Source organism: Lactuca virosa, chromosome 7 (genome assembly GCF_052849685.1).
Source record: "Lactuca virosa cultivar CGN04683 chromosome 7, Lactuca_virosa_CGN04683_v6, whole genome shotgun sequence".
Taxonomy (NCBI): domain Eukaryota; kingdom Viridiplantae; phylum Streptophyta; class Magnoliopsida; order Asterales; family Asteraceae; genus Lactuca; species Lactuca virosa.
The window spans coordinates 194,028,846-194,055,789 of record NC_136432.1 but is presented as its reverse complement, the minus strand read 5'-3'; the positions used below and the strand labels follow the sequence as shown (position 1 = coordinate 194,055,789).

Genomic DNA, 26,944 nt, shown 5'->3' with positions numbered 1-26,944 from the left:
GGAAATATTTCCAGCATCAGGACAAGTCTCGGTTCCCATTTCCAACCTGTTTGAAGAGTACATAAGGCTATTTGATGAACCAGAAAAGGCTATCCACTCAGAGATGAAAGCAGCAGACAACAAAATTGACAATCTGAAAAAGATCATCGATGAAGCTGCAAAAGAGATGAAAAATGAACCTCCTAAACAATCGACTGGTGGTCAACCCTCAACTGACTCGCCAAACAACAAATCAACGTTCAAGGGGGAAGGTTCATCTGTACCAAAAACAACCCCTGATTGTCCAATTGAGGGGGAGAACACCACACCAATCCCAACCCATAATAGTCCAATCAAGGGGGAGAATCCAACTCCAACCGAGGGGGAGAATCCTGAACTTGACATGGGATTCGGTTCGCCATTTGAGGGGGAGAATCCTGAACTTGACATGGGATTCGGTTCGCCATTTGAGGGGGAGAATGAGAATCCAAATGAAGAAGGAGATCAATCGGAACTTGAAGAAGAGGTAAATGCAGAATTGGATCCTGCCTATGACCCTAATTACCCTCCTCTAATGAAATGGACTAAGGATCATCCCAAAACACAAATAATTGGTGAATCATCTGAACAAGTTCTCAGACGTTCTCAATTGAAAGTGAAACAAACTGCCTTATTCTCTCATGTTGAATTCTGCATGTTTAATTCGTTTGTCTCCAAAATCGAACCAAAGACGGTTAATACTGCACTTGATCATGTTGATTGGGTACAAGCTATGCAAGATGAACTCCATGAGTTTGAACGTAATCGAGTTTGGAGGCTGATTCCCACTCTAAAGGATGCTTTTGTGGTCGGACTAAAATGGGTCTTCAGGAATAAATTGGATAAAGAGGGCAACGTCATTCGTAATAAGGCTCGGTTGGTGGTGAAGGGATATTGCCAAGAAGAAGGGATAGACTATGAGGAGACCTTCGCTCCTGTAGCAAGGTTGGAATCAGTTAGAATCTTTCTGGCATATGCTGCACATAAAAACTTCGAAGTTTTCCAGATGGATGTGAAATGTGCTTTCTTAAATGGAGAACTAGAATAAACGGTGTATGTTGAGCAACCACCTGGGTTCGTAAACGAGAAATACCCTGATCACTGCTATGTGTTGGACAAAGTTGTATATGATCTGAAGCAAGCACCGAGGGCCTGGTATGAAACATTAACTCGCTTTCTTAAAATGTCAAAATTTAAGCAAGGTTCGGTTGACCCAAACGTTTTCCGAAAGAAAGAAGGCGAAAATCTAATGATAGTTCATATTTATGTCGATGACATCATATTCGGCTCCACGAATCCTAGCTTAACGGCTGAATTCAGGAAGTTGATGGAGACTAAATTTGAAATGAGCGCAATGGGTCCAATTAACTTTTTCCTTGGATTGAATATTAGACAGGGACCAGAAGGCATTTTTATCAACCAGGAGGCCTACACGAAGAACTTGCTGACGAAGTTTGGTATGACGGGAGATTCGAAGGTGAAGGTTCCTATGACGTTTGGCACAAAGTTAACACCATCTCTGGAAAAACCTGTCGTTGACGTAACACTCTATCGTCAAATGATAGGGTCTCTTATGTATCTAACGGCTAGTAGACCAGACATTATGTTCTCTGTTTGTTATTGTGTCAGGTTTCAAGCAAATCCAAGAGAACCTCACATGGTGGCAGTGAAAAATATTTTCCGTTATCTGAAGTGAACCTCTTCTCTCGGTCTTTGGTACCCTGCTAGATCTGGATTCTTTGTTCAAGCTTTTTCTGACGCCGATATTGGAGGATGCGGTCTGTACCGAAAGGGCACAACTGGAGGATGTCAATTCCTTGATGGTAAACTAGTTAGCTGGCAGTCCAAGAAGCAAACCTGTGTGTCTCTTTCAACAGCCAAAGCAGAGTACATTGTTGCAGCATCCTGTACCTCACAAGTGATATGGGTACAAAGCCAACTAAGAGACTACGGACTGAGTATGAAGAAAATACTCCTCTATTGTGACTCTAAAAGCGCGATAAGAATATGTCACAATCCTGTGCAACAATCAAAGACAAAGCATATTGCACTAAGATACCATTTCATCAAGGACCATGTTGAAGATGGAAACGTGGAAGTACATTTCGTTCGGTCCTCTGATCAACTGGCTGACATCTTCACTAAAGCCTTACCAGAAGCGAGCTTCAATAAAATTCTACAAGGTTTAGGAATGATGGAAGTAGAGTCGGTACCGAACCCTCAAACCTCTCTCTAAAAATTAGACAAGCGAAATAAAGCGAACGCTCGGTCTATTTCGGCTCCATAATTTTCGGGAACCGAAATGAACCGAACACTCGGTCTATTTCGGCTCCAGAATTTTAGGGAACCGAAATGAACCGAACGCTCGACTTATTTCGCTTCATTACTTTATGGTTTGATTTCGGTTATATACTTTGTAAACTTTCTTTTAACTCTTTTTCTTGCTATGTTTTATTCTTATTCCTAAAGTTTTTAACATTAATTTCATTTTGTTTCTTTTTCTGTTTTTATTATTTTTTCGGAAACTTCAAAAATCCAAAAATATTTTCTGTTTTTTATTATTTTTCAGAAACTTCAAAAATCCAAAAATATTTTGTTTTTATTATTTTTCAGAAAATTCAAAATTCCAAAAGGTTTTGTTTTTTTTATCTCTTGATTATTTTTTGTTTTGTTTGTTTTGTTTGTGTGGTTTGTTTGTCTTTGTTTATTCTCTTTACTGGGTACCAAGTACATTGTTGATACATACGTTGGAGCTAGGGCATGTATGACCATTTTAAATTGAACTAGTTAAGTGTCCCTAGAAGCATGCTGCTGCATGTAGACCGAAGCCTCTAAGACTATGAGTAAGGCCTTAATGATTCGATCGACACCTATCATTTCTTCCCAATTAGGCTGCTAATTTAACTCAAGTCATGAGCTACCTTACTCTTCTCAAATGAGTTAAGAGTTTTCTGCTTTGTCACTTTTATATAGCAGGGGTACTTTCGGTTCCTCAACCACCTACTCTACATTCTCCATCAACTTTCATTTCATCAAGGTAACCCTTGAGACTCTCAGATATTACCACTTAGGTTTATGGTTACACCAACTCTGTGTTTATGATCTTAGATGCGTACACCACGTGCTAAGTGAGACCCAAAATCCAATACCAATAATGAATTGACGGTGAATATTTATATTCAGGATCTCACTTGTTACCTATCAAAATCTCATTTTATGTTTTGAGTGGTCTTTATGAAATTGTCTAACACCAAGGCATTTCTACCCAAAAAGATCCAGTTTGTTTTTTTTGTTTTTGAGATTTTTATAACATCTTTAGTCACAACAAATATTATCCAACCTACTTGTTCAACAGACCACATTGGTCTGACAAGTACATCTAACTTTCGGTCTTATGTTAAGAATCGTTGTTCGGTTGAAGATAAGCCACCCTTTAGACCTATTATTTAAAAGAAGCCTTTCGGTGTTTCTTTACAAACACTCGATCGTATTTTCTCGGGGAACCACACAAGCACTTCAAGTCTCTATTGACTTTGAAGGAAGAGATTCTTGCCCGAAATCATCTGTTTCGTGTCTTATTAAAGACATCACTCACATCCTATCCACATTTTGCTTTATTTCTTTATTTTTGTCACACTCTTGCACGAAAATTCTTTGTGATTTTCCAAAATTCTGGTTGATGTTCCATGTGGCTCGTTTAAAGTTTATATTTGGAGCGAAAATGAATTTGAAAAGACAATATGTGGATAAGATTTTGGGCGAGTGAATTTGAACGGTTCCTAAACCCACGCGTGATGACGTCTATCTGGGAAAACCAACCTGTCATATCGCGCTTTTTCAGGCGACGTTTCAGTGATCGCATCATTATCACGAAGATTCTTTCTCTCTCCAGGAAATGGTATATAAAGTGTTTCTCACGCCATTTGTACCTTCTTACCTTCTTCAAACTCTCTCAAATACACCCGACGATTTGCAACTGTTCATCTTCTTCCTTACATCAACAATGGCGGAATCTTCATCTATTCAAGATCAAACTGCATCATCGTCATTGCTTGTGATCAAACCTAATAAGAACTTGATCATTCAACTGAACCCCTTTTTGTATGATTCGTACATGCTCCATGTCGTTGAATGTCTCAAGTACTCTCCTCTGGTTATCGCTCTCACGCAGGTGGAATCAATACCCATGTCTCTACTGTCACAAGTGTATTCTACTGCGTCTTACGACAAGAACAATGAGAGGATCTACTTCCAAATCTTCAATCACAAGGCTTCTATTTCGAAAGCTCGATTCTGCTCCCTATTAGGGCTTGCTGTCGATGCTTCTGTTATCTCTCCTGATTTCATCACCACAACCAAAATGTTCATGATGTTCTATTAGATGGGATATACTGACGTCCTTACCACAGTGACCAAGTTTAAGAAGTCATGTTTGACGCCGCAATGGAATGGGTTACTTACTCTTATCAACAAGGGTTTGACGGAACGGGTAGCTGGTTCAGATGGAACCAGTAAGGGTTTTATGACCATTCTTTATGGTCTCTATTATGGCATTAACTTGGATTATGGATCAATTATTTGGTCGCAGCTGGTGCAAAGTCTCAACACCTCAACGAGACATTCAGAGATTTCATGTGGTCGTTTCTGGACCATCATCACTCGACGATCCATTGAGTCCTTACAGATTCCGGTTATGAAGGACGCAATGCTCTCTTCTGTGGCTACTTTTCATACAAAGAAGATTATCTTCTCAGGTGCCACCAAATTCTCTTACAATGGTTCGATACCTGAAACTATGTACACGTGTGTGTCGAGCGAAAGTAAGGTGATGGCTGACTACCGAAAGCTTACTCCCAAGGGTCCAAGAGAACTGACTCCTGAACAGAAGGCTGCCTTAGATGCTGTGGAAAAACCTGCCAAGCGAGGGAGGAGGGAAGATAACAAGAAGGTTGAAACCGAAGGTCCTTCTTCTAAGCCTGTAAAGTCCAAAAAGCGAAAGGCTGAAAAGGCTGACTCTTCGGCTCCAAAGAAAGTCAAAACGATGGCTAAGAAATCAAAGAGTCCTTCTCCTTCGAGTTCAGAACAAGATGAGGAGAAATCGGCTGATAAGGAAGAGGAAGTTCAACATCATGGTTCACCGAGAGGTAATACACCTCCTCGATCTCAAACACCTACTGAACAACTTCATGACAAGATTCCAACTCCTCCTCCATCTCCACCGAAAGCAACTGTTCCAATTTCGATTGCACCAATACCACCACCAGTTAGTACAATTCCAATTTCTACAACTCCTTTACCACCTCCCATCTTTTCACAAGCAACTACCACAGCTACTCCTATCTCCACCACTACAACCGAACCTCCAGTAAACGTCAACGTATCTGATACGGGGGCTAATACTGAAACCGAACCTCCTGTTACACCCAAACCTCTTTCACCCTCACCTTCAACTAATTCTGGTGCTACTCTTGGAGATGACAATCTTGAGTTTGACTCCAACTATTACAGTCCTTATCGACTCCCTACTGATGAAGATGAAGAGGCTCCGGTAACCAGACAACAAGTACAAAGTCTTGATGAGAAGCTTGATCGATTGCTCGCTTCTTCTTCCAAGTATAATGATGTTGTGCTGAAGGCCTTCCTGGACACTGCTTTTGAACAATAGACATGTGCGATTGATAAATCAACTAAGACGGTTGAAGCATCCACCTCTTCGTGTCAGAAGGCTACTACAGATGTTGCAGAACTCCTTCACAGTTCAAAGATCTTCCTTGAATCTCTTAAGGGTCATGCAGATGCAAATGCAGCCAAGGTGAATGCATCAGTTGACTCTCTCTTAAAGTCACTACAAGGGGAGCAAGCTAAATTTGAGAATGTTCGCTCTGAGATTCACGCTGAGAACACTTCACTTCTTAGCTCAGTGAATTCTCATCTTGAAAAACTCCATGCTGATTTAGCAAAGGAGAACACATTAAGGGAGGATCTTGCTCGTCAAACCACTGCTGTTGAAGTCCAGAAGGTTCAACTGGCTCAAGCTGAGAGGGAGATTTCATTGTTAAAAACCGAACGTGCTGTATTTCGGAGTTGTGCCGGTGATGTTCAAAACATGCTGCATAATGTTCTTAGTGCTCATGATCTAATTTTGACTTTGACAATCCGGAATCACCTAACCTCCAAGCTCTTTCCTGCACTTGAACTTCTACATGAAATGAAGGGTGTTTCGGAGCGATTCGTACCTCCAAAACAAGGGGGAGAAGGTGCTCAGAAATCTCAACCAAAAGTTAATGTCAAAACCGAACCGAAGGGTAATGAAGCTTCGGGTTCTGGTACTCAAGAAAAGAAGAAGGGTCTTGCTGATGATAGTGATGAAGACGAAACTATTGTTGAGGCCCTGAAACGAAAGAAAAGGGATCAAGAGTTAGATGAAAACCTTCGGGTTGCAAAGGAAGCTGAAGAGAGGGAGCGAAAGAACAAGGAAAAGCAAGATGCCTTAATGTGCAAAAAGGCCTTGTTTCCTCCTTGGACTAGGGAAACGCTCATCAAAGAGGTGATAAAGTTTCCAAGCATGTACTGGCTGGAACATGTAGCTTCGTTTGATTGTGAGAATACGAGGGACTCACAGTTTGACATGCCTATAACACGAAAGGCATTTATTTTTCACTGTTTCGATTCAACAGTTCAAGTTCCCTCACCTCAGCCTCAAGTTGATCGTGAACTTATCGATTTCTATCTCAAGTTCGGTCAGCCTCAGTATCTGACTTGGAGTGCACAGAAGATTACCACGGTCAAGGTGCTGAAACCTTCGCCTGCAGGGAAGTTTGTCAATGTTAATTTCAAGATGACCCGAGGTTCAGACAACTCGGTTTCTGTGATATCCCTGGTAGATCTTCCTAACTTGAATCCTCATGATTTGATCTTGTTGTTCAACATTTTGCTCACTAATGCGAAGGAGTATGAGCCGATCCTAGATCATCTGAAGAGGATGTTGGCTTCCTATGTCCATGAAGTTGTTACAATGGATCAGGAGATTGCTAAAGTTTTGAAGAAGAAACCAACTGTGAAGCCAACTGGAAAACCTGGAGATGTAAACAAGATGCAAATGGGCCGAATTGATTCTACACATCTCACAGTGATGTTCACAAAAGGCGAAGCTAACAGATTTCTTTTCGCTCTGGTTGATAAGCATATGTTCTCAACGGACTGCTTGGAGCATATAATTAGTATTATTCATCGATGCAAGCACAACACTGAGCCAGACAAGAAAAACTTCACTGACATGCTTCGGTGGTATATTACTTTTCGTCATAATCTACTGGCCATTATACCGAAGGTGTTCAAGACAGTTAAGAAGTCTTCTATAGCTCAACCGAGCTGAGCTCTCGGCTCCATGGACGCAAAAGGGGGAGATTGTTGGGTATTTAGTGTTGCGTCATGGGCTTTATTTTGTATATCCAGATTGGGCCTATCCATCCGTGATTATTAATTAGGGTTAAGCTATAAATAGTGCATGCATATATGCCTCAGTTACGTTCGTGATTATTTATCATTATTACTTTGTAACCCTAAACACCTCTACAGTCGAAGTTCTTAATCGAGCTCTTCTGAGGTGTTAAAGTTTAATCATTCGACATCAGTTAAACCATTCCTGTGTTCTTCATTACGTTGTTTATTGCTTTTCTGCTTAGAATTAATCGATCCTACTAGAACTTTGTTCTAACAGATTCATACCTCAATTTGATGCCCAAGACGAACTAGATGCTAGATCTAGTGTTTTCCCCTTGATTCTTCCTCTCCAAGCTTGGATTCCTTCCCAAATTCCCAAAGTCAAGCTCTCAAATGCACACACTTCACTCAGCAGGGATCTTGCGGCCGTACACAGTCTCTTATGATGTTAAGTGAGGCTACTAGAGCGTTTAATGAGGCTTATATAGGGGCAAACCCCAAAATTAGGATTTTCATTAAACAGCGCTGACTCGTCGAGTCAGCCTTCTGACTCGCCGAGTCACTTCCGATTCGTGCCCCTGAAATACGTCCCTACTCGACGAGTTGAGCTCCCAACTCGTCGAGTCAATGCTCAAATCCTTTCCAATTCAAACCAGATGTTACAAGAAAATTTTCACTTTCTTGGAAATTTTTTAAAAACTGGATCAACCAAATGCATTTTTAAAATTTTCATTTTCATTTGAAAATTTAAAAGAAAACTAGAATATTTTCGCAACCAAACGCACTCTTAGTTTTTTGTTTTTATGAAAAAAAAACTAGAATAAAAAGAAAAAACTTTGTTTGGCAACATGAACTTTTAGTTTTTATTTTTAACAAAAAAAAAATCTGAATCCAAAACCACTTCAAGTAGCTTTTAAGAGCTTTAGGGTGTTTTGGTTGTGGAAAATTGTTTTTATTTTTCTAGAAAAATGTTTTCAAGAAATAGAGCTGAGTTTTCATTTTCGGTTGTCAATGAAAACTTTAGAAAAAGTGTTTGGTTGAAACCTGTAGAGTTCTCATTTTCCAATTTAGAAATTTTTAAAAACTTTGAAAAACTGTAAAAATCACTTTATAATTATAAAAATCACTTTATAATTACATACAAATTGAAAAACAAAAACTTTCATTTTTTGGAAATTTTTCAAAAATTGAATCAACCAAATTCGTTTTAATTTTCATTTTCCTTTGAAAAAAGTTCTTGTAAAACTGAAAAATTATCCACCGCCAAACATAAACCTTAGGTGTTGGGAGCTTTAGTCCACATTTGACAAAAATAAGCTATTTTATTGTATTTTGTTGTTTCGTAGCTATAAACTAGCTTATAAACTATTTTTTATCAAATGCTATTAATTCATAAATTAGTTTATTAGATACCAACTTTTTAGTTTTTTAAAATTTTTTATACATTTAAAATATAAGAGCTACTTTTGCAAAACACTTGCATGAATAAAAACCACAGTTTCAGACTATATAGTTTTGTCAAACACACCCTTAGCATTTTATATGGATACAAAAGAATTTGATCTAATTTTACATTTTGATGATATTTTATATTGAGATAAGTTACAAAGAAGTAATCGTTAAACAATTGAACTTGATGGTCGTGTAATAAGTTTCACAATCAAGCGGCATTTATAATATCTTCAATACATATGGTTTGTATGAATTTTAACATTATGATATTTTATAACGCGATATATAAAAATAAAAATGGATTTTACAATTGAAAATATGTCATGTTCAATATGTCGGATCATGAGATATTTATATGGTTATGAAAGATAAAAATGACGCTCTCAATAATATATTTGGATTTTATAAATACCATATTGAATTAATAATCAAACAAAACGAAAAATTACTATTTACAGAATCAAAATAGTTGGTGATGCAAAGAAGTGACCATGATATGTTTGGGAATAACAAATAACATTGTAACAGAATTTAGGACTATGGAGTATGGAGTTTCATTCATATTTAATTAATTCGGTCAATACCATTTACCAATACAACAACCTTAAGAAATCATTTTGGGTAACAAACTGTAAAACCTTTCCCATAATCCATAGCACATATTTATATTTGCTTTTATTACTGTTGAAGCGACAATTTCAATCCATTTATATATAAAATAGTTTATTTTGATTCACATTCTACCGAGTAACAAATCAAACAAATAAAATTAAAATTAGTTAGCAAAAAGAACTAAGCTTATAATTATAAACATCATAACATAACTAGTACTTTATACACTTCTTAGTTAGTATTATATTATATATATATATATATACTCATCTCTTGCATTTATCATCTAACTCTTCTTCCACTTTCTACTCTCCTGCTTTTCTCCCCCCTGTAAAACATTCAAAACAAACTCAACATTCTCTTCAAATCAAGAAATTGCAACATACTTTACTTTTTTTATTAACAATATAAATATTAAAATAATGTAAAAAAAAAGTACATTGCTATTATTGACATCTACTTACAAGTAACCGAGTTCCAGATCTTTGTGATTCATGGCTAGAGTTCACATTCACACCCTCTAATCTCTCACTTGGCTGATTAACTCTTCGAATCAACTCATGTAAATGATTATATATACTGCATATTCATTAAAAAAAGTTTATAAATTTTTTATAAGAAAAACATGTAGAAATTACGAATCTAACCTCAATCGATGTCTATTGCAAGCTGCAAAGAACGCAACAAACCCGTTTAAAATACTCCGAAGAGCACGGAAAACCTGAAAAAGTAACGGAAAGTGTAAGTAAAAATAACGAAAAGGAGAAAAATTAATTAATAAAATAAAGACATAAGGAAATGAAATATTGAAATATACCTGGGAAAATAAGTCGTTCCAAAGGGATCTCCAAATGGAAACCTCGTAAGTGTGGGCTGCTGACTCAGCATTTGAAGCTAATTTAAATATATCACTCACGAGAATCCATATTTCTCCAAATAAATCGTATATTTGGTTGTACATAAATCCCACAAAATTGGATACACCAAGAATGAGACTTATTGGTGCGTAGAGTATCCCCCAAATGAACCAAAATATTGGGTACATAATACTCATTACTGCAATAAAAACAAATAAAAAATAAATTTAAAAAAGGACAATCACAAAAATAGCATTTAACAAGTTTGACCCTTTAACAAAATAACCACTTATTTTGCAATGGGTCAAACTGTGAAATTCCATAAAGTTTAAATTTACTTTTACTGACAAGAGGTGAAGAAAAATGACAGATTGCTATTTTTTATTTTTATTTTTTTAAATGTTATCATTTCGCAAAATATGAACAAGTTTGTAATATAATTACGAAATATAATTGTTCTCAATTTTTTTTAACGATTTTGTTAATGATGGGACTATTTGTAAATCAATTGATTGACCCCATTGACGTTTTAACAAAATGACCAACTATTTCATTATAATAAAATGCGAAATTACTTTCACACATATTTGTGAAATATGATTTTTTTTTTTTTTTAAATCTTTTAAAGGCCTTTTTTTGTGAGGTGGGGACCATTTATAAAGCAAGTTAGCATTTCACAATCGACCACATTGCTAAATTAATTGTCATTTCGTTAAAAGGCACTAAAAAATGGTCAGTTTGTTAAATGGGAACTTTTTGTTATTATCCCTAAAGAGTAAAAAAGCGCTCCAAATTAACAAAATCGACATTTCAAAAGATACTCAACTTACCAATTGTCCAAACAACCGAAGATATGAACCACACAGGAAGCATAACAGCTTCAATTAGATTTTCCACCAAATCCCACGAACTTTCCATCAAAATCCCAAAAAACGAGCACAAATATTGTCCAAATTGCACAAATAAATTCCAAAACGGAAGAAGAATTTCAAGAAAATCAAGAAACGGACCAGATAACGGTTGTGTAACAATCGAAACAAACGACCTCACAGTCCTTGTCATCATCAACAACCACACAAGGGCTTTTTCGGAATTATGCAAAAAAAGCATAGTCCCTAAATACTTAATCCTCGATACCATTTCCCATGTTTCAATCCAATCAAAAAGTGGCCCACATAATCGGGAAGCAGTTGCTTTAAGAACAGGGACGTTTTTGTAAAGATCGTAGAAACCAATGACAACTGTAACAATGGAGATGATGACATATAGAGCTCTTGCTAAAGGGCACATCCATGGTCGATAAATATGGCAAAAAACAGGGTAAGATTGGGAGAAAATTACCCAAGATGGAAGTCCAGCTTCTAGAAGAGTCAATAATCTTAAATCAGATACGATTATTTCCTTTAATTCAAAAGGGAGATCATGGTTGTTAAACTTGAATAAAAGTAACACGTCTTTTGACTCACTGGGTTCAGCTGTTTCATCACAATCGGTTAACGAGGGCATTTTGGTAATTACGGTTCTTCTGTTACTTATGTCTGTGTAAATATTCACCTCGACATCAATTCCTGCTGAATTTGTTAGTTTTCTTCTCTTATAGGGTGGAGGGGTATGAATTTCATCTTCTAAAGTTTCTACCTTTTTATCAAGATTTTCCCCTTGTAAGGTTTTTTCATCATCTTTTGTACAAGGGTAGTCTTGGAATTCTTTTGGGGCGTCATAAAACTCATCTCCTGTAGATATAAATCATATCAATTAACCTGATTTTCTTGATAAATATGAGACCACAAAAAGAAAAGCAAAAGTGGGACAAGGGCAAAAAGGTAATTATACCTAGCATAGAGTTGAGATGCTCTTCCAAGATTGATTGTTCATTTGGTGTACCTGGAAACCATGAATTTATGCATTTAACTGATTGAGCTATGCTATCGAATTCCCATCTTTTCATGTATTTAGCCTCTATAGCAAGAGATGTATCAGTCTGTTGATAAATGATAACCACATTCAGATATTGAGGGATAATAAATTATATTTATATAAAGGAATTAAGGAATAAGGAAAGAAATGGAAATACCTGAAGTTCATTTAAGTAATTGATACCACGAACATCTTTCCACTCAACTTGAAAGACAATGAATCCGTATAAAGTTCTGTGTAATTTGCTATTTGCAAGAAGGGAGCTTCTGAGTTTCTTTACAGGTAATAAAGCTCTCTTTTTTGATAATGCTGCAGCATCAACTACTGAAAACCATTTTTTCAAGTTTTGTGTCCGGGTTGAAGGTTTGGAATTCACCTTCTGGTTGATAAACTCTTTGGTCTTTTTCTTTCCCTTTCTGCCCCTTGTGTTTGCAAAAGGGGACATCCTTGACTGAAGATGTAATCAAGAAGAAAAATCATGAATCTTTGAACATAATTGTAACTTAATTATAACATCATATATATATATATATATATATATATATATATATATATATATATATATATATATATATATATATGGATTATGAATCTATGATGTATGATACCTTGGTAACCATCAACTGCCATAGATGTGCAGGTCTTGAAGCTAGATCTTCCAGCCATGGTCGATTATCCACCAATACATAAAAGGTCTTGCTATCAGGGGCTAAGAAAAGGGTAAGATCGGAAAGATAAGACTGCAGATCCCTGTGAGGAAAAAGAAAGTAACGATTAATGTCTGGTATAAGAATTTGCAACAAAAACTTTATCAATTTGTTCCCAGAAGAGACAATGTCAGAGATCAAGGCTTTAAAGCTGAACTTTTACTTTATTTCGAAATTTTAAGGGGTCTACCAGAGAAAAAAAAATTCAAATTTTACACCGAATCGCAATTCGAAACTGAACATTGCAAATTCAAGTGAATTTGATACGATAAAGGAAAAGTTCATACCCAATTTGGAAGCTGGTTAAAGGATAGAAGTATCTCCTCATGTAAACCACGCTTTAACTCCTGATTGAACTCGATTGGCCAAATCAAAGCGATAATCTCATGAGCTTCTAGGAGATGATATTAAGAGTGAAAACACACAAATTTGGTGAATGAACATAAATAATGTAACAGTAATCAAGTAAATTTAAACCTGAAGATACTTGATTAATCCAGTACCCACATGCGTGTTGTAACGAACTAGAATAAGAAAGGAAAGAAATACTGCCGAACTTCATAACAGAGAGAGGGATCACGCCACACGAATCATAGCATCCATGAGCAATTAAACCACATATCACGCCGATGATGAATTGATGATTTCAAATCCGTTTATGAATTAAATCAATCAATACCACATGCGTAGCAATCTTCTTCCCTTACTCTCTCACACACAGAAACATGCTTCACTCTGTATGTATGTGTGTGAGACTTGCTATCAAAATTAAGAAGAAGGGGAAACTTCGAATAACTTCGAGATGAAGAATTATGGCGTGGATCTCGTCAACCATACGTAAGAGACGAATCAAGGTTCAATTGCTGCTTGGGGAGAAAGCGAAGGATTAAGGGGCAAAAAGGTAATTTTATTCAGAGGTATGAGACTTCTGCCGCCATCGCCGTTATGAGAGCGACGCCGGAGAAGTGGATAGATGCTAAAGATGCCCACCGAATAAACCCGGGCAGGATTTGCGGGTCAGTTGGGGATGATACTGTGTGGCTCACGTCCATGGGATCTTATGGTTCCTCTTTGGAACCCCCTTGTATAATGGTCTAGTTGCAAAAGAAGCCCCTCATTTATTAAAATCATGTAGATAAACCCCCTTTGATATCATGTAGATGGCTAAGGCAATCAAGAAACCTCATCGAAATTCAGCAAAACTATCCATGAAAGGCTTACATGTATGTGTATAATTTAATAGACAGTTTTAGGTTTTAGCTATAAAGCATTTGCATATTCACATAAAAGACATGTATATCCATAAAGAAGATGCATATATCTATATATAGATCTTGAAAAGATGCATGTTGTTTGTCATCTTTTGGTACAAACTGTAAAAAACAGTTGCTAATTATGAAATTTCTCATCTTTTTCGATTTGTTTTTTTCTTTGTTCTTTTGATATGGGTTTTTTATTTGATTTTTTTTTTCTTCTTATTTTTTCAATTTTGTTTTGGATTGCTTCTTGCTTTATTTATGTTTTTAATTTAAACATGGTTCTTATTGATTTTTGGAACATGACTTAAAAAAAAACAAAAACCATATTAGTTTTCTAGTCCTTATCAAACAAATACACATATATGCCAAAAGATAAAACCTGGTATCAAGAAACAAGTACATGTATCTATCAATGTGTTTTGAAAAATCATTACACCAAGAATCTTTGTCATCTATATATAAATGGTCTCATAATATGTTTTTCTAATCGCTTTACATAATATATATATATATATATATATATATATATATATATTGGTCTCATGCACGTCTCTATCAATGTTTGCGTTTGGTATTAGGTTGATACTTGTCTATTTAAAAAGAAAAATGATAGTTGATATTTCCACTTAATAAATTGATTTATCAACATGAGCTACAACACCTTTACAACTATCGTACAAATTAGTAAAACATGACCAATTTATTAAGTGGAAATATCACTTCCAAATAAATTTATAACTAGTAATATTGGTATTATGGTGTAGGAATCACATAAACAAATTAGGTAATAACATCTTTACATTTTTGGTAAGGGGGTTTAAGTCAACTTCTGGTAACATGAGGGTCTAAGAAGCAATGGGTAATAATGTAAGGGCTCAACTGCTATATTGCCGCGTGTTATGGCTATCGATTTGTGTGAAGCAGTTGTTCTTATCGTGTGGGGCACCGCGTGGTTGTGGTTTTATATGGCTAAATTTCTCAACCAACAAAAACAAATGCGTCCATGGATACAGTTTTATCCTTTTCTATAATAACATATTAAAATACTTATCCTTAGTTGATCTTGTTTGCTAAATTATCGTTCAAATTAGATATTGCAATCATAGGTATGAAACACTTCTTTATTCACGACAATATAATAAAGCAATAAAGGCTTAAATGCTTCAAGAAATTCGACATATGTGTATATTTTAAAGATATATACCACATATTTTTAATGTTGTAACTTACAAATATGTCATTTTTATATAAGAATATCCGCAACTCAGATTAATTCCTTGACTTATTGAAGCGTATGTTTGATAAACTAAATGAACGGCATTTGATAAAGTTGAAAATTTAAAGCGACGGTTTTTATTTAGAGTTGTAAGTTGTAGTTATATGTATTTGACAAAGGTAATTGTAAGTCTTTGTATAAAATTGTATAAAAAGACATCAGATAAATACGTACTTCAAAAAAACATAATAATTTAATTATTATAGGTAGGACTCGAATGAGCTTTTATTTTTATAAACGTTACCGGAAATAATTTTCATATGAATCTTGAAGTTATTGACATTGTAAATTAGTAAGACCTATTGTAATTATTTCAACCTAAGAAGATAGCGATGAAAGTTATTATGATGATAGGATGTTGGGTTCTTTGGTGATTTCATAACAATGTATGTTTTAATTCCAATCCTAAAAACTTCACAGTTATTGTGCTCAAGAATTAAAGAATTTCGTTAACAAATGGATGTTTCAACACATAGAAATTAGGGGAGTTTGGTGGTGGAAGGGAGGCAATAGGTTCCTGGAAGAGTGAGCTGCAGACGATAGTTATCTAATTGTTAGTGGAGGTTGTCTTAATTGCGGTGACAACGGAGGTCCGGTGACGGCGGCATTGACCGGTGGTGGTGAGAAAGAATATAGAGGGTGTTAACCAGTAAAGAAAGGGGAAGGGGGTGTGGAGGTTTGTTCTTTCTTTTTTAAATTAAATAAATCATAAGAGTCATGGTTACCGATAAGAATAGACCGAAAAAATTAAAAAGTAAAATTTATATTCTAAAAAACATTACAAAGCATTTAAAAATTAGTATCGTTAGGGTGGAGGGAGTCTTTCCCTCTCAGTCCACTCAACCCATTGTCACATCAGCTTTTCTTCCTCCTTTCTTTTCCATCTTTCCTAACCCACAACACATAAAAACCCTATCTTTCCCAACTCACTCAACCCTTGTCATATCACTATTTTTAATAATAAAAACTATATATATATATATATATATATATATATATATAGTTCTTGTAAAAACACCCATTATTGTGAGAACATGAGGACATTTTACAACCATTAGATTATTTAAATAGATGGTTAGGATAATTAACTATTTTCTATTTAAATAAAAAGGAAAAAAGTTGAAAAATCCCAAAAATTAACTGATCACGGGTTTGGGAGGGCATACGGGTAAAAAACTAGGGTAAGTAATTTAGGAAAAGGGGTTTCTGTTCGTAACTTACGCCGGTGAATCCGTCTTCCAAATCCGTACGCATCTTCCAATTTTGGCTGAAGATATTATTGATTTCAACACGTTGAATGGGATTCGATTAAAGCTGATTCGGTAGTTGAGTATAAAAATCGTTGATTGTTCAACATAGCACACAATGAGGACTCTTCGATCAGAGTCAAAAATGAAGGGCAACAAGTTCAGCAACACCTTTGAAGAAGCCATTAACCTTGATGATGACGATTTCGTGAACATTCATTCAGGTATTCCTCATTGATGTTCAAAAACAACTTTAAATTAGTTTTTGTGAGTAAGACGAGGACTATTTAGTTTGTTTTCTAAATACAAATATTATATTCATAATAGAGTTGATAATGTAAATGTTTGAAGTTTAACTTAGATTATTTGTTGAAGACGACGAGAAACATATTACAATTTTTGTTCTTGTTTTTTATTTTAGGGTTTTGTTGAAGACGGTGACTGTTAGCCTTGTGTGTTTCAAGTTAATTTTCTTTTTAATATTTTGATAGTATAATCGTAATTCAGTTAAGAATGTAGGTGTGGTTGTATCATGGAATCTATATAGAAGAATGACTTGTTTTTCAAGGGTTTGATATAGTGAATACTAGTTATTCTAATTTTTTTAACAATTTTTGTTTGTAAAATTTTGCAGGAGGTTCTAGTGTGTTGGTGCTTAGTAGGGAACCATTAGCAAAAAACAAGGTCAAATGCCATTTTGAAAAAGGTACTTCCGTAAGTGATATTGTGTTACTTTTGTATGTGTTTGACTACGTGATTTTGTTTGGTTTCTTATGTGTGGAATATAATATGATTAGTCACGTGCATTTAGTATTGAACAAGTTATGTAATACTTCAATACATAATATATAGTAGTACTAAAGTGTTCTGTACTGAATATACTTTATGTCTGATATAATGCAATGCTTGCACATGTATTCAATATTGAAAACATTTCGAGAGTGTATACATTATGTAAGAATTCAATAGATAATATATTTCTAGTATTGAATATTCTGCACTGAATTTTGATGTGAGAAACTTTATTTAAATTTCAATGTTGAAGTTTTATTTGTGTCTTATTTCAAAAAAATAGTATTCTATAAAAAAAATTAAGCATTGTGTATGAAATTATTCAAATCAGAATTCAGTAGTATTTGACTAGTATGTTATGTGGTTTTATGTATTATTTCAAAAGTTCATCTAAAGGTCGGATTTAGTATTCCATACTGAATGCCTTATATATGTAATGGTTCAATGCAGAATAAGGTAATGTAAAAAAAAATGTTTTAGGTTTTGTATATGTTGTATGATTTAGTATTCACATTCGAATATATGATATTTAGGAATCTTCAAAACAGAAAACATATAAAAGACAAAGATGTGTGATTCTTATTAGGGTAGTATTATCCCAATCATGCATTGAATGTTGACATGACTAACATTATTTGATTGTTACACTATTTATGTTAGTATGTAAAGAAGACATCATGTATGCAATTGTTTTATATGTATATTAAATATTGAAAACGTAATTGGGACAATACTTAAATATGTTGGACTGAATTTTGATATGCTAACATTTATTATTTATTAAATTATAGTGTATAGGTGTTTTTGGTGGACTGTGGAGATTTTATTCTCACTAGAATGGTTTTTGTTATTGTGTATTATTTCAAAATAATAGTAGTCTATGAAAAAAAAAATTAAGCATTATGTATTAAATTATTCAACTCATATGTAACGTCCGTAGATCCGGGCTAGTCAATTTAGAGATAATAGGGGTCGAAAATAACTTTTTGACAAAAGATTATTTAGAATAAATAATCTTAACCAAGTTGTAGAATACGTCTCAAGGGTTCCGTACATATAAAGAACGCTGAAATCCGAGTTATAACGAAGAAGTTATGGTCCGTCGAAGTTTTACGGCAAAACCGACACGACACCGGGAGACGTAAATAGTGAATTTACGATGGATGACTTTTTAGCCTTAGAAATATAAACAAAAGTTGTAGTATACGTTAAACCGAGAACATACAAAAAACGAACGCCCAAATCTGACTTCGTATGAGGAAGTTATGAATTTTCTAAGATTTGGCTTAACAATGCACAGCCCGAAACTCGAATTTTAGATCGAGCGGTTTTTGGCCTACGCGACCTAAATGAGAATTGAAGATCTCATTAATAGGAACTCAACGGTAAAAAGACAGACGAAAACAGAGTCCGTATGTAGAAGTTATGAATTTTACGCGGACATTTAACAGTATAATCTCCTCGTACTATTAAATTTAAGATCGGTCGAGAATTAGCCGACGGAGTCAAAATGAAAGTTGTGGATCTTATTTTTACCTACGCGTGGATATAAAGAACATCAAAAACGGAGGTCGTATGTGAAAGTTACGGATTTTAGAAGTCGGAAGTGTACTGTGCGAAAATGGGTGATGTGGCACAATCTTGACCATTGCTTTCTCCCCAAGTCTTGCCACTAGATGATGACATGTGGCACCAAGTTCAGCCATTTTCACCCTATAAATAGAACCTCTCCCACCCTCATTTTCTTCACACATTTCCCATTCTTTCTTCTCTTTACTCTCTCTCTCTCTCTCTAGAACCTCTCTCTAGCCCTGAAACCCCCCGAAAAGCCTAGGGAACCTCCCTAGCACGAGGCGGAAGCCTCGGAGTGCTCGACGGCTCCGAGAAGAAGAGCTTTTCGGCTCGGGAATGCTGCTCCAAGCAAAGCCCAATTTTCTATAAAACCCATTGTAAGTGAGCTACGTCTACGCTATTTTTAATATAGCTTTTATTTAATTATAGTAACGTTATTAGGAACTTATAATAAGTACTTGGACTATTATTATGAGTTATATAAGTATTGTTTAACGCTTATATAATAGTAATAATAGCTAGACTATTAATTAGTCTCGGCGAATAATAGACTAAACTCTAGTGGTAATAATACTAGGTTTCGTCGAAGGAAATTATTTTTAAGAAGCGAAGCGCTGTCTGAGTTCGGAATCACCACCTTTTCAAGTGAGTGCATGGTCCCTTTCATCTTACACATAGATATGAAGTATTTAATATAAATTACGTGCTATGTGTGCATATTGTCTGAATACTTGCTGTCTATGCTGGGTGAAATATTTTTATACACGTTTTAAATGATTTAAATTGTATATGTATTTTACATCTACAAAACGTGTTGGGTAAAACATGGGTAGATGTAATAGTTGTTGTGTGACCAAATAAAATAATGAGAGGCCTCGATATAGATGTTATTGATGATCCATTCATCTAGCGGAGTATAGATGACGACCACGGACTATTCTAGACAGTCTAGTGGAACGCTAGCAGGCTCGCAACCTGTAGGTGTTTATTTGAACTGTGTGCTCACCAGCAGTACTCCATCCCCCACATGGTTGCCTTATTTGACATGAATTGCTGAGGAACCCCCGAAGCATGTGTTGTCACCTCGATGAAAGTCCCTTAGACTAGGTCCCTTATGTTAGATGTTTTAGGGACGTAAAGTGAGGATAACGGGAACGAGTAATCGGGTTTGTTTGGTTTGATAAAGTTAATAAACTTATTTATTGTGGGTTGAAAACCCTATGTACTCACCAGGTTTCCCAACCTGACCCACTCAGTTTATTTATATCACAGGTGTTGATATGAAGTCACATTACACTGAGAGATTAAGGAGATATAAATCACTAGTGATAATGAATGTAAGTTCTGTTTATGCTTATGTTTCTGTATTGACGATGACATCCCAAATGTTATAAAATGAATAAAAATACTTTTCTTCGGAAATGCTATGATAACGTATTTATCATGTTTTACTGGGAACAAATTCCGCAACATTTTTATTAAAAGAGGTACTCTGATTTTTATAAAGCATAAACAAAATCGGTCTTTTCTGGCCGTGAAAATGCGGATGTCACAGTTGGTATCAGAGCATTAGTTTAAGCGAACTAGGAATATGGATTTATTTCTAGACTTAAACTTAGGATGCTAAGCAAGGATTGTGAGGAGTGTGTCTAATAAAATTTAGGTAAGGCACCTGAATAGGCACAAGTACTAGCTAATTTAGGGAAAATGCCTAACATGCTTTTATGTGCTAAATGATTTATGATATGCATTGTATGATCGGATCTATGGTCTGTTGCCGACCGGATCTAAAAACTTTATGTGTTCAGATTTCTAAACGTTTAATTATGATATTAGAACTGACATATAACTTTTCGGAGAAATAGGGAGAATTACACGTCGATCGTAAATAAAATATTTCCTATCTTAATTCTCGTCATTGCACACCGAACATCTGATTTGGTATATAGATCGAAATGGCAAGAACCCGTAGTGGAGCCGGGAATGCAAATGGGAACAGGAATCAACCACCAGTGATTGAACAAATACCTGTTGTAGCAGATGCTCCTGAGCCAATTACAATGGCCGGAGTATAAGCCATGATACGGGCTATGTTGGCTGAACAACGGGAAGAGATGAGGCAAATGTTGCATGAAAATAGGGATGAACCTACAATGCCAGTTGAACAGCCCGAATTGAACGATGGGCAGTCAGAAGGAGGGAACTACAGTGGGACCGTTGGTCAAGCCAACCCACCAATAGTTCGACAAAACAACCAGCATGACGGAGTCGAGAGGAATGGATGCAAGTACAAGGATTTTCTGACTTGCAATCCATCGACTTTCACTGGAAAGGAAGATCCGATCGGAGTCATGGATTGGATCTCGGAGATGGAGTTAGCTTTCATGACGTGTGGTTGCAGAGGCAAGTTACAGACCACCTTTGCAGTACGTGAAAGAACCCCTTTCTATACTTTCATATTTCTGAAAGACCCAAACTTTCATACTTGACAATATAGTTACTCCAAAACATGCTACATGCATATTCATAAAACAATATTTTTACAATGATAAAGTCATTACAAAAGATTGGATACAAACCGACTATGTTTTAAGATTTTACATGACTACCCAGGATATTGTAATTTTATACATACATGAACTGAAGTACAAAAGTATTATTACAAACTATTCTAAGTCTTCCAACTATACTGGGTGCTTATTGCCTGCATTATGTTAAAACATTGGGAGGGGTAAGCGATAACGCTTAGTGAGTTCAATAATAGATACAATATAACGTTATGCCATATATATATATATATATATATATATATATATATATATATATATATATATATATATATATATATATATATATATATATATATATATACCAATATGGCAGAAGCAATTAGAAGCAAGGAACAACAAAGACATAATGTGATAAGCTTTCCCTAACAATCATTGATTTGATTTAAATATATACCATCATTTAGACATAACAATTTCCATACTTGATAAACATCAATAACGCTTCGGCCCAAATGGCACTAAAGACAAACAATTTCTGATTAACATTAATGTAGATTTCAGGTTTTCACGCCCTGTCTAACCATATGCCAATGCCATAGAATAGAGTCATTCACTTACTGGGGTACATGCTCTACCTGGCCAGAGGCTACATACCAGTGCCACTGTGAATCTGAGTTCGTAAACTGATCACATGGTCAAAGGTATAGCTTTGCTATCATAAATAGCAGAAATAAAAATAACACGGGAAAATACTCAGGAATAACATTCTACCGAAGCCAAAGTGATGCCTATGTCATACACTTCATGGTCAACGGTTCATACCAATACCCAAGTGATGCCTATGTCATACACTTCAAGTCAGAGGTACAACCTTGCTATAAAAATAGTGGATACAACAACTCGAGATGATAACATGGAAACGCACATAGCACATATAACACATAACATACAATTGTTTCTACATATTAAACTCACCTTGAATTAACCGGGGGTCAAAATAATAATTTGGGCAGCATTTCGGCTCTAAATATGACTTTCGTCGTTGAAAATCGGGCCTTGCGAAGGTAGCGCTTCGAAATCGAAAAGATAAATTTTTCGGGCTTCTCGGGAATCTCGGGGCGCGTTTCAGGCTTTGGAATAAGTATCGGGGCTTCGGGGGATGTCGGGATAGTAAAAGTATTGAAAAATGGTGAAAAAGTGTGAAATTTCCAAAGTTAGCCGAGAGGGTTCGCACCCTCCTATTTATAGGAGGCGAAGGTCATCGACCGAAGGGAGGAGGGGCAGCTGGCGACTCGCGAGAGGACCAGATGGCGCGCATGCGAGGGCTCCAGGTGGCTCGCTTCGGACGCAACAGGCGTCTTCGGATGCGAGGAGTCACCGGGTGACTAAGCAGCTTCGGACGACTCATCGCGACACGCGTCGGATCCGGGCGAGGGTGAGTCACGACATCGGAAACGAGGCGGACACGGCATCGGACCAATCAGAAGGTGCCAGCGAGGCTGCGGTCCAATCAGAAATTGCCACGTGGATCAACACTATTCATGCGAAAATTAAATGAAAATGTGCCCAATCTTGTAAAATCCATAACTTTCTCATACGGGCTCCGTTTTTGACGTTCTTTATATGCACGCGTAGAGAAAATTATGCTCTACAACTTTCGTTTAGACTTCGTTGGAAAATTTTGACTTTATTTTTATATTATTATTTTTAACAGACCGGGACTGGTAAATCCGTTAAAAATTCATAACTTCTTCATCCGACGTCCGTTTTCGTCAGACTTTTTACCATTGCACTGCTAATGACGAGACCTTCGATTCTCGTTTAGGTTGTGTCGGCTAAAAATCACTCGATCTAAAATTCGAGTTTTTAGCTGTCTACTGCTACGCTGAAACTTGTAAAAATCATAACTTCCTCATACGAAGTCAGATTTTGGCGTTCTTTTTATCGAACTTCTTGGTTTAACGAATACTACGACTTTCATTTAGATTAATAAGGCTAAAAAGTAGTTTATCAAAAACTCACTTTTTACGTCATTCGGCACCGTGCCGGTTTTATCGCAGATCTTCGATTGGTCATAATTTCTTCGTTATAACTCGGATTTCGACGAGGTTTTCGCCTACGTGTTTCTAACGAGATTATCTACAACTTTCATTAATAAAATTTTACTTATTTCAAAGTTTATATTTTCGCTAAATTTCACTATTTGGCTTTTAATTGGAATCTCATAAGACTTCCAATAATTTATGAGTGATTCTAAACATAGTTTTACTTCATTTCTAGTAAAACCTATCTGTTAGAACTTAACACTCAATTTCTCATAATATTTCATAATATTATTAACTTTTTAATTTACATAACACGATTTCAAAACGTGTATGTTACAAATACCTCCTCCTTTTGAGGATTTCGTCCCCGAAATCACAACGATTTGGACAAATGAGGATATTTCGCTCTTATCTCATTCTTATTTTCCCTAAGTATAAATTTATTATCCCGTTTCACCTTGGATAATGGAACCGTTTCATCATACATGCTGAAGCATTTACGTAGATATCTTACATGAAATACATCATGAATACCTGCCAAATCTTCAGGCAATTTCCAAGCGATATGCTTGTTGACTAATGCTCTATATAATTTTGAAAAGTCCAACAAATCTAGGACTCAATCTCCTTTTCTTCTCAAATTTCATAATACCTTTCCACGGGGTTACCTTCAGTATCACCCACTTAGAATTCTATGGATCGTCTCCTCCATTTCTACAGGTCTTTTGTCGATCATGGGCTACTTTCATTCTTTCTCGTATAATTTGAATCTTATCAGTGGTGTCTTGAATCATTTCAGGACCACCAAGGATTTTCTATCCTACATTATGCCAACATAATGGTGTTCACAGATACTACCGAACTCTAAGACATATGCATGAAGCATATCTTCTACTGCTTGGATTGTTCTCTCCGTCTAATCATCTGTCTGGGGATGATAAGTTGTGTTGGGAGTAACTCGAGATCCCAATTCACTCTTCATACTCGCCCAAAAGTGAGAAGTGAAGCGAGTATCACGATCGGAAAAAAAATCTTTAGTGGCACACCATGTCTCGCCATAATTTCGTCTAAGTAAACTTGTGCGTATTTCTTCATTAGAACCGTTGTACGTATGACGAGAAAATATGCACTCTTAATCAGCCGGTCGATAATTATCCAAAGGCTATCATTCACAGTTTTCTTCTCCTCTTTCAAGGTATTAACTGTATAAGCCGGATAAGTAGAATATCCCTTCGACATAAATTTACGAGTTTTTAAGAAAGAAATTTATTATTTTCACCATAGACCTAAATAGAATCTTCCCTTTCGATAGGGATGCATATCATCTCTTCGTAGCACAAGAGATCTGCGTAGTTCTTTAACAACCAATCCATGTCGAGAATAATATCAAAGATAGGAATTAGGTTAGCAGGAAGATTATAACTTTCAATTCCTATAACACTATCTCTATAGACTTTATCAGCAAGTAATAATATATTTCCTATGTTATCTATATGAAATGATTGGACAATTGCATAACAAGCAATTTGAAAAGAATGTGCGAATTTATAATGCACGAAAGAATCTGAGGCATCATAATCAAATAAGATGTGAGAAGATCTAAAGTTTACGAGAAAATTACTAGTCACAACATTCGAGTCCTAACTTACTTCCTCTGTGGTAATCTATGATGTACGATATTTAACTTTTGGTTAGCCAAACGATTGTCAAACTCTTCAAACTTCTTAATTACTAGCGGTGCTCAAACCTGCACCCGCTCATCATTCTCTATTGGGCTTTCGATCCTAATCTTTGAGTTAAAACTCAATTCTCATTGCAGGCTCCTGCTCCTTCTTGGTTTATAGACTAAACCCAAGATAAGGTCTTTACTTTTGCTATAACAGCAACTCGAATGGTCTTAGTCTAATGACCTTTGTATTTATAACACACAAGACACATAACGAACCAACCTCTTGTATTAGAATTAGATCGAATAAATCAAGCTGATGGAATAAAGAAAACAAAAGAGTTTGAACAACACGTGGATGCTTTGGAATAGAAAGAATAGCACCACGTATCTCTATTTCGTGCTTTCGGACATATACATCTTTTAGCTTTTGGCACCTCCTCCTTTTTAGTTGGAGTACTCTTTGATTGTTGAACGAAAACTTGACTCCCTGCCATTTGACTAGTAAGAGTAGGGCGGAAACATTTCTTGTGGCCAGTAACACCACATAACTAGTCACATCTCTGGCTAATGATTGCTCAATCCTTTAATAAAGATCGTTATATTTCTATCGACTACCTCGACCATTTACTTCTTCAGTATTCCTACTGAAGTTTCGTCACTATACAAGACATGGTTCTCTGAACCAATCAACTCCTTTCGCGGATTTATACTAATCGGACTCGATTCTTTATGACATTAAGATTTGAACGATAATTATATTCTTAGTCATTACCGAAACGAAGGTAACGACACACATGAATAAAATGGAATCATTTACTAGCTTCTTGGTAACCTTGTGACTTTTCCTGATCCAAGTGTGAGTCCTGTGCTTCCAGTAGTATAGGCCTCTACTACTATTCACACCTACTCATACGCGTCCCAAGTATTGTCTCGCAGTTCCCAAGTCACCATTTAAAAGTTTTCACAAAGCAAATTTTCACACTTAAGTGCGTTCAAACAAGTACATACAACAATTTCTCCTAGACTCAACTATGGTTTTCGCATTTTTATCAAACATATATTGGATTACCTATACTCGCCTTTTAGGATTCTTCTCATGCATAAACTCGATCTAATATATCCTAATACTTTTCCATAGGTCGATAGAAATTTTACTTCCATTTCTTCATATAAATTCTTTCTCGGGTAGTGTCTACTCTGTAAGACATACTACACCCAAAATTTCCTCTAGCAGTGTAAAGACAAATAGTCTCCAACTATTTACATCATCTTCTAACTCATGCAAACCATCATGCATTTTTGTTGGTTTCATTATCATTTCATGACATCGTCATTCCTGTATCTGAGTAAGTCTTCTTCTCATGGTTGTATCTTTTAAGTCTACTTCATAGGAATCTATCCTAAGAAGTCTGCATTATAGCTGTATCTCAGCAAGCTCTACTAGCTTCAAGTTGATTCTCTGTTATTTCTAACTACAACATTTCTTCTCATACAATAATATGAGTGTATATCTTCTTCAACTAAATACTCTATCTTACTCTAACAAGTAAGTCACTCAGCCTTTTCAC

At 35.8% G+C, this 26,944-nt stretch overlaps 1 protein-coding gene across 5 annotated transcripts; it reads right to left on the bottom strand.

Annotated features, from left to right (window-relative positions):
* Nucleotides 1-9,682: 9,682 nt before the first annotated feature.
* LOC145124639 (G1/S-specific cyclin-E protein) lies at nucleotides 9,683-14,034 on the bottom strand. 5 transcript variants are annotated; one of them, XM_079060052.1, is made up of 10 exons: nucleotides 13,484-14,034; nucleotides 13,294-13,400; nucleotides 12,908-13,049; nucleotides 12,457-12,750; nucleotides 12,216-12,363; nucleotides 11,213-12,115; nucleotides 10,343-10,581; nucleotides 10,173-10,246; nucleotides 9,990-10,104; nucleotides 9,683-9,853 (listed from the first exon to the last, which is right to left on the bottom strand). In XM_079060052.1, exons 2-10 carry the CDS (start codon nucleotides 13,332-13,334, stop codon nucleotides 9,812-9,814), a joined length of 1,998 nt encoding a protein of 665 aa, XP_078916178.1. In that variant the 5' UTR covers nucleotides 13,335-13,400; nucleotides 13,484-14,034; the 3' UTR covers nucleotides 9,683-9,811. The 5 variants fall into 5 exon arrangements, with proteins under 5 accessions (XP_078916178.1, XP_078916180.1, XP_078916182.1 ...); XM_079060054.1 differs by having other exon boundaries at nucleotides 13,294-13,397; XM_079060056.1 differs by having other exon boundaries at nucleotides 13,294-13,353.
* Nucleotides 14,035-26,944: the final 12,910 nt, after the last annotated feature.

Excerpts from the sequence above, each read along its gene's own strand:
- LOC145124639 (XM_079060052.1), bottom strand. The coding sequence starts at position 13,334 with ATGAGGAGATACTTCTATCCTTTAACCAGCTTCCAAATTGG. Across the intron at positions 12,116-12,215 it reads GCATCTCAACTCTATGCTAG|GAGATGAGTTTTATGACGCC; the intron begins GTATAATTACCT and ends TTATATCTACAG. Across the intron at positions 10,582-11,212 it reads TTCGGTTGTTTGGACAATTG|TAATGAGTATTATGTACCCA; the intron begins GTAAGTTGAGTA and ends TTTTTATTGCAG.